An 11,260-nucleotide genomic window follows, 5' to 3' on the forward strand; every position below is an offset into this window, starting at 1 on the left:
CTGGATTTTTTTTATCTCTCTCGATCAGAAAATATGTATTTCCATTTATTTACTTTTGAGTAAAACTATGTTTTAGTGTTTGTGATTTGTTGATCTTTTGGTAATTGTTTTCTGTTATATGCATATTTTTTTGCACATCTTATTGGGGCAACACAAAAAGTATAGAGAGATAGGTGAGCAAATCTAAGAGGTGTAGGAGAGCATATTGACAATTTTTAATGAACGGAGGGAAGGGTGGAGCCGGTCGACGAGGGGATGAGAGGGTCTATGGAGGTAGGGGTGGGTTTCAAGCGACGAATTGAAGGGGGTGTCTCGAACATCACCGAACCTACAACACCGACCATCGTTCAACTTGTTCTTAAATTTTTTTAACATATTTAAATCAATTTATATTTCCAAGATTTAAAGAAGGCCCTCAGATCTCCAATGTACATGTTTTTTAATTTGTTATTCGATTTATATATTTGGGTTTGAGTTGGTTTTCCCTATGTGGTGGTTTTTTCTTCAGTAATTGTGAGGATGGTTCACCTTCTCTGTATGCGAACATAGATCACCATTACACATAGGGGTTTGAAGGGTGTTAATGGAGTTTCAAAGCATGATCATGTTGTGTGGTGGCATAAGGAAGAATAGGACGTGAAGACCACCAATGCTCAATGCACAAGTTGAATTGGTAAAAATTCGATGTCGAAGGGGGTGTAGTATTTGGTTGCGACGGTAGGTGTCACACCCTCGGACGACGACGAAATTATCGGGCTATGCGACGTAGTCATGGTTTACAGATATTGAGTACATTGAACATGTGACAAAAATATAATACAAACATTTATTTATTAGTAATATTACATTATCATTTGTAGTACAAGCATAACATTTTAAAAATAAAACTTAAACAATTGACGAACAAATATCACAATCAACTGTATCGTCGAATTTGGAAATTGCTTTTCTTTTACTACCGTGTATAAGAACATATTATCAAAGATATGTGGCAAAAAATGTTGCTTTAAATTGTGGTCCCAACAAAATAACAGTATACGTGTAACGACCTAAATTCTTTTTGTTAGTCGGTTAGTCTTCCCTTTAAAAAGTCACAAACCATGTTTGATATCAGCCATTCTTTTGTGTTTATGTGTTTGTGTTTTGGGATGAAACATAACAAAAAAACCATAGACTTTTGTAAAGTGAAAATATTGCTTGTATTTATTCAATAGATAATTAAGTCATTATTTATGGCCAATACATGCTTAACTCTAGGAGGAAACACTAAACCTCCATTTCCTCTTTTCCTACTACAACCCAACTTTCTAATACTCCTCTAAATACTCGGTCCTACATGGCCTATTCAACCTACTACCATTTACTTAATTCACTAAATAAAGTAAATACTAAATTAATACTATAAAACCTGTTAAGATCAAAAACCCAACATTCACCCTCTTAATCTTGACCCATTTTTTCATCAAACCAATGTTGGTTCTTCCTCTTGCATCAAATTTGCTTAGTTGTCGTTGTCTTTGTCGTTCCACTTTGTGCACTCATAGCTAAAGTGCCTAAAATTTCCATAATCATAACACTGAAATCCATTTTAGTCACTTTGACCTCTTCCTCTTCCCCAACCTCTTCCACCTCTTTCATAGTTCCTTCCACGTCCTCTTCCACGTCCACTACTTTCATCATGCTTTTTTTTCACTTGCCATCAGGAGTTGATCTTGCTCATAATTTTTTTCTTCCAGACTTTGAAGCCTTTCCACATAAGCTTTAACCCTTCCAACAACTTCTTCAAATGACATAGTTGCAAGATCAAAATATTGTTCAATGGGAGCCACAATTAGCAAATACTTCTTTGAAACCAAATTGAGAATTTTTCTTACAATCACCTCGTCTTCAAGAGATGAACCAAGACTTTTGAGTTTGGCCACAATACCATTTATCTTATAACACCCATAAATTAAGGCTAGCTGATTAAACTATAATAGTAATAATTATTATAATTAAAAATCCTCGAATAAGATAATTATTCGTTGTACGCGTTATGAGCGATAAACATATATTTTTGATAGAAGATTATTTAGGATAAATAATCTTGATGAAAGTTGTAGTAATCGTAAAAGCGAGAGCGTGCATATAAAGAACATCTAAATCTGACTTCGTAAGAGTAAGTTATGTTTTTTCGAAGTTTCAGTACAGTAGCGTGTGACATATAAATAGAAATTTGGATCAGTTGATTGTTAGCCAAAACAATGTAAACGAGAGTTGAAGATATCGTAAAAACGATTTCTTCGAAATAAAGACAGTTGAGAATGGAATTTGTATGAAAAAATTATGATTTTTATACGGAGTTTAACAGTCTAAGCCCTTTAAAAATATATAGATTTAAAATAAAGTGAGAATTAGCTGACAGAGTCTAAATGAAAGTTGTAGTACTTGTCGATAGCTATGAGTGGATATAAAGAACATCGAAAACGGAGCTTACATGTGAAAGATAAATTTTTAGAAAACAATTAGTTCTTATAAGCGCGATGCGCAGGCGCGGTGTGCACAACTTCTAAGAGGGCAACGCGGGCAAGGGTAAATGCGACACGTGGCATCAAAATGGAGAAACAATGCCGCCCTAGGGCACAACACGCTTGGTAAAAATGCCTTATAAATACAACCTTCAGCCCTCACTTCCTCCTCACACCTCTAGAACTATTTCTCTATAATTTCTACTTCATTGGTCTGAAACTTCCCTAGATTTTAGAAGTTTTAGTGAGGCTTTGATTCGTCGTAGAGTCCAAAAAATAGAAGCGTTCTGGCTGGAGTTCTGCCTGCGAACGTTCAAACTTTTTGTCAGAAAACTCTGTAAGTTAAGCTGCACTTATTTTACTTCAAGTTTAGTTATATTTATGTTTATAAGCGTTATTATAAACCTATAAATGCGATTTATCAGTGATTCATTTTCATAATATCGATTGATCTACTTACTGGGGCGATGCCTAGGCTAGATTTTGAGGTGTTTAAAGTGAGATTTTCAAACAGTATACTTTGTATACCAAATGGACCCTACCTCCGATATGATCTTACTTGGTTACTCCTTAGCAACTATAGATCAGTAGATATTGGGATTGTTGGGGATTCTAGATGATATAATATGATATGTGCTTTCCTTGTGTATTTATTTTATCATATTGTATTGGTTAGTGAAGCGTTGTGGAAAATGAAATAATGGTGAGTTGTCATGTGTTGTATTATTGTACTACTAAAAGATTAATCATCAAAAATAGTATAGACGACGACCCAAAACTATTCTAGATTGTTTGGTAGAACACAGGCATGCTTGCCACATGTAGGTGTTAAATACATGGGTAGGTCCCCAACTTGTAGGTGTTAGTGAACCATGCACGAGAAGGTCTACGACCTGTAGGTGTTAATGAATTATACATTCAATCAGGTATCCCACCCCTCCATGGTTGCCTTATTGACATATATTTCTAAGGAGTCCCCGAAGCGATATTGTTTACTCAGTGATCCTTTAGGACAGGTCCCATGATATCATCATCTTAGGATCAGGGAGTGAGAATAACGAGGATGGGTAATCGGGTTATTTGTTTGATGTGAAATATATAAATTAAATAAATTATATTATTGTGGGTTGACACTACAAGAAAAAAGACCTTTAATGACGCGCTTTTTACGACACGCGATAATTAACGATACGCAAAAGGACGTGCCCTTAAAATAGTGTCATCTCTCCAAAAAATTTAAGGATTTACGTCACGCTTTATTGCGTGCCCTTAATTTGGTGTCTCAAGAAAAAAAATTAAAAACACGGAGGGCGCTTTATCTTAAACGCGCGTCGTCTGTACCTGTCGCTTTATAATTTTAATGAAACGCGCTTTTAGTAGACAAGGGGGGAAATGAAATCCCCAAAATTTTGAAAACCCGCCTTTTTTTTTCTATCTTCTATCTATCTTTCATCTTCAACCTAACAAGGACGAGCATTGCACTCTTGATTTCCCTAACTCTTTCTCATTTTCTGATTCAAACTTGAAAGAATCAGAAAAAAAAATCTATCAATTTTGAAGCCTAAAAAAATCTAACAAGGACGAGTATCCATCGATCCGACTTCCAAAAATAGAGGGCATTGATTCCACGTCTTTCGGGGTTGGGAGGAAGGAAAAATTGTTGGTCCCGTGTGATCTAATTGGTAGAGGGCATCGATTCCCTAACTCTTTCTCATTTTCTCCACCATCGCTGCTTTCGCTAATATCCACTCCGACCTCTTATGAACGCAAATGGTAAAGATCTGCTTCGATTTCCCGATTGGTCTTCATCGACGGTGGTGGTGAGTCGGAGGTGCCATGTTGATGTGATTATTACAATCGATTGCAGAAAATGAGAAGATTTAGGGTTTTTTCTTGGTCCAGTGGAATACTTTCAGGTTTCGTCTCGACTCCTTTTATTTTATTTTCTTTCTTTTCCTTTCCTTCTGTCATCTGCTTCCTTTCCCCACCTCTTCTTTCTTATTTGGATTCTCCAGGCGATATGCTACTGTGGCGATTCAGTCGGTGGCGGGTCAGCCTCAATTTCATAACATTTTAAGGGATTGCTGTTGGTGTTCATCGACGGTCGTGGTGGGTCGGAGGTGCCATGGTGATGTGAAGAAATAGAGAAAAAGGAATATAGTCATCACTTGCTGATACCGACGACAATCCGTTTTCTGCATTAGCCAGATTGAATGACTTCAAAGGAGGTCCGTATTTCTTTTGTATGTTTTTTTATCCCAATCAATGAATGGATTTTTTCCCCTGTATACGTTGGGCATCTTTTTTTTTTTTTTTTTTTATCCCAATCAATGAATGGATTTTTTCCCCTGTATGTTGGTTTTACAAGTGCAAGTATATTAATCTACTAATAATCCCAACTTGACATGAAGTTGATAAGTAACAAGTAAGAATAAATTGTGTTTCAGTGAGTTTGTGTTCGACCCAATTAAATGGCAGCGAAAGCAAATGAACGAGGACTTACTTGACCTATCAAAGATGTTCAATGCAGTTAAATCGCTTGTTCGAGTGCCTTCTGTAGACCCCAAATATAAAATTGCTCTTCTTGCTTCTAAGCAGGTTCTTCTTCTTCTTTCTAGAAAAAATTGTTAGTGAAAACCAAAAATAGTATTACATTAGTAAGGAGGTTGCTGGTGCAGGACCATTGTCTTGTTGATCTACTGCATGCTTGGCAAGATGGAAAACTTCCGGTTCAGATAAGCTCTGTAATCAGGTAAAGCATGGAACTTTTTTTTTATTTGTTATCTTTGACCAGTAAATGATGTGTATAATATGTCTGTATTTTGAACAGCAATCATGATAGGGTGGGGAATACCCATGTGATGCGGTTCCTTGAAAGACATGAGATTCCATATCATTATCTGTCCAAGTCAAAGGAGAAGAATGTAGAAGATGAGATATTGGGGTTGGTTGAAGATACAGATTTCTTGGTCCTTGCTAGATACATGCAGGTAAATGTTTTTCTAGTAGTAGTATAGCAACAGGATTGGGAAAAAGGTCTTATTTGTTTATTTACCCAGGACAGGTGTTGTCTGGAAACTTTTTGAAAAGATATGGGAAGGATGTGATCAACATACATCATGGCTTATTGCCATCATTCAAGGGAGGAAATCCATCTAGGCAGGCAGGTTTTGTGTTCCAATTTCCAAATTCTGTTTTAAGCTTTTTATGTTTTTATGTTTTTTACTGGAGAATGACAGGCTTTTGAAGTTGGGGTCAAATTGATTGGTGCCACAACCCATTTTGTCACGGAGGAGCTTGATGGGGGCCCAATCATTGAGCAGATGGTAATCAAAGAGTTTTAAGTTTCTCAGTATCAGTAGTATGCAGTATATATATGCTAAGGTGAAAAGTCAAATAGTTTCTGTTTGGGTTTGCAGGTTGAGAGAGTCTCGCACAAGGATAATTTGCTGAGTTTTATTCAGAAATCTGAGAATCTTGAAAAACAATGCCTTATGAAGGCAATCAAGTCATATTGTGAGTTACGCGTTCTACCTTATCAACACAACAGGACTGTTGTATTTTGAGTAAGCTCAAAATGATGCTGATCAAAACTACAGAGTCCATTATATTCCTTGTGTTGCAAAGTTTTTGTATTTCATTTTAATTATTCATTCTAATTTAAGTTGTTCTTGTTCCAATCCAATAATAAGATAAATTAAGAGTCATTGTGTGTTCATAATACTAAGATATATGTGCATTCTCAGTTCTCCTTAAATTCATTGTTGTTGGAGTTTTCTTCTCTGTCAAACTTTGTGTTTTCTAGTGTGATACTTGTTTAAATAGGGAAACTGTTGTTGATTTTGATTGATATAGGGGGTGTTTGGCTAAGTTTATTAAAACAACTTATTAGCTTATTAGAGGTTCAGCACCGCTATATATAAGTTAAAAAAAAAGTGTTTGGATAAAAAATAACTTATTCTGATGGAAACCTCTAATAAGTAGTCATTTTTTCATAAGTTACCCCATACTTATTAGCTTATAACCTAATAAGTTATAAGCTAATAAGCAATAATTTTTTTTTCCAAACACCCCCATAATATATAATATACAAGTGGAAGGATACTTGAAGTCTTCTTATAAAAGATAACACTAGTAGTTTTGATTTCCCTGGTCATCAACTTTAATGGAGTCATGGGATGGACCTGCTTCACTGTCCTGTATGTTTTTGAGTTTTGAGTTTGTGTTCACTTTTATCTGTTACTTGAAAACCACACCCTCAAGAACATACATTTATTAGTATGTCTAATTAGAAAAAGAGGGTTTGAAAGTGTCAAAAGATATGGATTAGCTATCCATTTTCTACCCACTTCAATCTTTTTTAATGTGTGATTATGTTTTGTTTTTAATTTCTTGGATGTGATTTATTGTAAAAGATTTTTTTTAACTGTGTAATTTTGTTGCAGTTTTATACACAACAGTACCAAGGCCATCGGCTACTTTTGACATGTTCCCTTCTTGGCCTATGAGAGTTCATCAAACCCCAAGAGTAAGTCTTTTTTCCCTTATAATAATACCCGCTTCCCTGTTTGAATACGATTGGAAAGAAATACTCTATTTATAGTAAAATGGTTCCATGTACAGGTAGGTACTTGCTGATATGGTTCTTTTTGCTCAACCTCCAAATCTGGTCTCATGTAAGCAGTAGGAAATAATCGTGAAGAAAATTTGATTTTAACAGTTTTGGACCAAACTGCCCCTCCATACTATTTTTATAGTTAAAAACATTGATTTTAACAGTTTTGGGCCAAAATGCCTCTGCATACTGTTTTTATAGTTATTTTTTATTTTCAACAGTTTTGGTTTTCTCTTACATGGCTGTTTCTTTTTCACTTAACCTGGACAGAATGAAATAATTGGTTAAGACACTAATTACCTATTTGCCCTTCTTCTTTTTTCCTCCCAATCCTCTCACGTTAAAGAATATTGTCAAATTTTGTTCTTTAGAATGTAAGGTAAAAATGGCCATTTGGTCTAGGATATTGTCAAATTTTGTTCTTTAGAATATTGTCATGGGTTTGATCAACTGGTACTGGCTCTTTAGTCTTTCTTTTTATATCTTTTTATGAAATCAGCTTATGATATGAGCTCTGGGTTCGATAGTGCCTTTTTCATGAGATTGTCAAAAGTTGAATAAAAAAAAAACAAGGGTAATATTGTAATAGGGAGGGTCTTAATACATAAAGTGACCAACCTCTCACTTAGCACGACAAGTCATTTTGATTTTATTAAGTAAAAAAGAAACAACCTTATCAATCTACATGCATAGAAGACCCTGCTGTCCCATAATTTTTAACAATTTGTATTATCATTATTTGATTTTAATAATAATTTATTTTGTTTTATTGTTGAGGTTATAGACTGATAGCCTTACTTTTCATGTCATTATTATTTATTTCTTTTTTTGTTTGTAGTTTCTTGCAGAAACTTTGGATGTTGTTCAAGACATTGATTGGGTCATTTCTCTTGGAAATGCTTTTGCAAAGCAGTATGAGCTTTATACATATGATGATGAGCATTCTGCACAACTTCACAGGTATGAACTCATTATCATTATCATTACATTTTTTAATTAAATTATCTTATTGAGAGTATTCTTCTCCTACAAATGTCTTGGTATACTTCTCTGTTGCTAGGTGACCTTCTCAACAACAACATTCTACTTAAGCAGGTGAGTAATCAAGATTAAGGGAGACTTGTAATCATGTTTGACATTCCTTTCCAGTAAGAAACAGAGTTGTATGATTATTTGTTAGTTTTATAGGAATGTATAACCCATGTTAGCAATGTATTATATTTGTTTAACATTTGAATGATTCTTTGTATTACATTACAATTTGTGCAATTTATTTTATTTTTTGAGTATGAAATTTTATTTTATATTATGCAATGGATTGTATTTTTTGTATATGGTATTTTATTTCTATTATGAGAAATTAAATGCAAATTTAATTTAAAAATTAATAAATATATAAATTTATTTTTTTTAAACATTTAAAATTACGATACGCAAACATGTGTGTCATCTTCATTTATGACATGGCCTTTCTTGACAGGGGCTTTCTTGATACGCATTGCGTGTCATTAACACGCGCGTCGTAAGGTTACGACACGCGAATGCGTGTCATCTTCCTTTATGACAGGGCCTTCCTTGATACGCATTGCGTGTCGTAAACGCGCGTCGTAATTGCACGTCGTAAATGAGCGTCGTAAATGCGCGTCGTCTCTCTTTATGACATGGCCTTCCTTGACACGCATTTGCGCGTCGTCTGAGCCTTTTACGACGCGCAATGAGCGTCGTAAAAGGCTGTTTTTCTTGTAGTGTGAAAACCTTATGTGCTTACCAGGCTCTCAAGCCTGACCCACTCAGTTTCTTTGTATCACATGTATCGATACGAAGGTTCATAGATATTGATGTTTGAATATTCCGGGAGATTTAAGGAGTTTTAGGCCATTAAATAAATTGATGTATGGTGTGTAAATACTACTTTATGCGTATGTTTTTGTATTAGTTATGACATCCCAAGCTGTTAAATATTAGTGAAAAACTTTTCTTCGGAAATGCATTTGATATTGATATCATTTCACATTAAAAACGTTATGGGACAAATTCCGCACTAATAAAAGAATATTTTGTTTTAAATAAGCATAAAGAAAAGTTATTAATTGGTTGTAAAATTAAGGATGTCTCACTTGGTATAAGAGCATTAGTTTAAGCAAACTAGGAATTTTGAGGATTTCTAGACTTAAACTTAGAATGCTAAGCGATGATTGTGAGGTGTGTGTCTAAAATATTTTAGGTAGTATACCTGAATTGAAACAAGCACTATGCCTAGTTTTTTGTTATGTGCTAAATGATTTATATTGTAACATGCTTTAGGTTGTCTACCTAGATTGCTATTATTTGAAAGAATCTAAGGTTTATTGGCGACCTTGATTTGGAAACTTTATATGTTCAGGATTCCAAACGTATAATTAGTGTATTAGAACTGTCATATAACTTTTTAGAGTGATAAGGATGACTTATGCGTCTAGCATAAATAAAACCTTCCATATCATAATATACTCGTAATTCTGGTACCCTGAATGATTGTTCTGGTGTACAGAATGTCATGGTGGAACACGTAGCAGACTGGAAAATGGCAATGGAAATCGAAAGCCTGAGCCTGAGCGTGTGATTAGTTATGCACCGGTCATTGCACCTATACCTGAACCTATCACAATGGCAGGAATACATGAAATGATGCAAGCCATGCTAAACCTAAAAATGGAAGAGACAATGGGAATACTACTGGAGAATAGGGTTGAACCCACTGTACCATGTAACATCCCATTTTTCAAGTAGCTTAAAATTCATCCCTTGGATTTGAATTATGTCACTTTTGGCCCCTGGGTTTGGAAGGAAGTGGAAAGAAAGGACCAAGCTTGAATAGGTGGCACTGGGTGAGTACGCCCAGTGTAAGCTGGGGTATGCCCAACATAGAAGGTTGAGTGGTCGTGAGTGTTGGAGGCGTACGCCTAGCATACGAGATGTACGCCTGCATATGCTCAGTGACGCAAAACCCTCATTTTACGGTCCAACACTATATAAAGAACATTATGGCTCAAACCCTAGCCTCCTTATTAGCCACCCTAATCTCAGAGAAACCCTAAAGCGTCTCATCCTTTCATCTTTGGGTGATCTTGACCTTGAGAAGCTCATTTTGGTGGTGTAAGCTTGGAAGAGGAAAAGAAGAAGTTGGCAAGGAAGAACTTGGGAAGTTGGAGCTCAGAGATCTGGGATAACATCACAATATGGAACTCTTTGGAGGTATAAAGTTCATAACTTTCCTCAAGAATGCTTAGATCTTGTGTAGCTTGATTTTGAAGTCATTTTGGTCCCAAGTATGGAACTTTATGGTTCAAATCCGATTTTTGGACTTAGAGTTGCCACTTTCAGTTCAAAATGGGCCCCTAAGGCAGAAAGTTGCCATCTTGAATGCCTTATTGGATTCATGCATGATTTAAGATCATTTTTGTGAGAATAGAATACTATTTTGGAGTTTGGGCTTAATAGGGTCATGCAAAGTCACCAAGTCAGTGACTTTATGGATTAAGACGTTGACAAGGACTTGGATCTGTGATTGTGGCTTATGGACTGGGGTATTAAGTTCTTAATGGGAAAGTGGCTTAACTGTTGGATAAGGTGTCTAAGTCCATAACTATATTTGGTATGTACTTGACCCGACCCGGCATGGTCCATTTGGGTTGCACTTCACTGGAACAATTTGTATGGATAGTCTTTTGAGAATAGTATATTTATGATTTATTAATATATTATATGTTATAATATATTAATATGAAATCATATTATTTAATTAGTATTGTTCAAGGATTAATTTGAAATTAATTTAGTGATAAAAAAGAAACTAATTAAATATGGACTCTTATATATATAGAATGAGCCAACATTCATTTACGATGGGCTAAGCTTGCATGGAAGTCCATGGAGCTTTTAACCCATGGATCCTATGGAAATGAAAGGTCATGGGTATTAGGGTTTACATGGATGCAACCCTAATCCACCATACTATATAAAAAGGTATTTGACACTAGTGTGTGAGATAACAAGGGTAGGCCGATTTTAAGAGTGCATCATATTCTTGTTGGATTAGTGTCTAAGGCTGTAACTATATTTGATAAGTACTTGACCTGATTGTGCATGGTCCTTTTGG

General features: G+C 35.3%; 1 protein-coding gene and 1 long non-coding RNA gene across 3 annotated transcripts; both read left to right on the plus strand.

Annotated features, from left to right (window-relative positions):
- Positions 1–4,447: 4,447 nt before the first annotated feature.
- LOC128126079 (uncharacterized) lies at positions 4,448–7,242 on the plus strand. Its single transcript, XR_008223851.1, has 3 exons — positions 4,448–4,735; positions 6,953–7,035; positions 7,131–7,242. It is a non-coding gene; the product is annotated as an uncharacterized LOC128126079 (long non-coding RNA).
- Positions 4,826–6,283, plus strand: LOC111887543 (formyltetrahydrofolate deformylase 1, mitochondrial). 2 transcript variants are annotated; one of them, XM_052763786.1, is made up of 5 exons: positions 4,826–5,105; positions 5,186–5,259; positions 5,338–5,497; positions 5,572–5,833; positions 5,927–6,283. In XM_052763786.1, the coding sequence occupies exons 1-4, from the start codon at positions 4,995–4,997 to the stop codon at positions 5,752–5,754; spliced, it is 528 nt and encodes a 175-aa protein (XP_052619746.1). In that variant the 5' UTR covers positions 4,826–4,994; the 3' UTR covers positions 5,755–5,833; positions 5,927–6,283. The 2 variants fall into 2 exon arrangements, with proteins under 2 accessions (XP_052619746.1, XP_052619759.1); XM_052763799.1 differs by lacking the exon at positions 5,927–6,283 and having other exon boundaries at positions 4,827–5,105; positions 5,567–5,679.
- Positions 7,243–11,260: the final 4,018 nt, after the last annotated feature.

Source organism: Lactuca sativa, chromosome 1 (genome assembly GCF_002870075.4).
Source record: "Lactuca sativa cultivar Salinas chromosome 1, Lsat_Salinas_v11, whole genome shotgun sequence".
Taxonomy (NCBI): domain Eukaryota; kingdom Viridiplantae; phylum Streptophyta; class Magnoliopsida; order Asterales; family Asteraceae; genus Lactuca; species Lactuca sativa.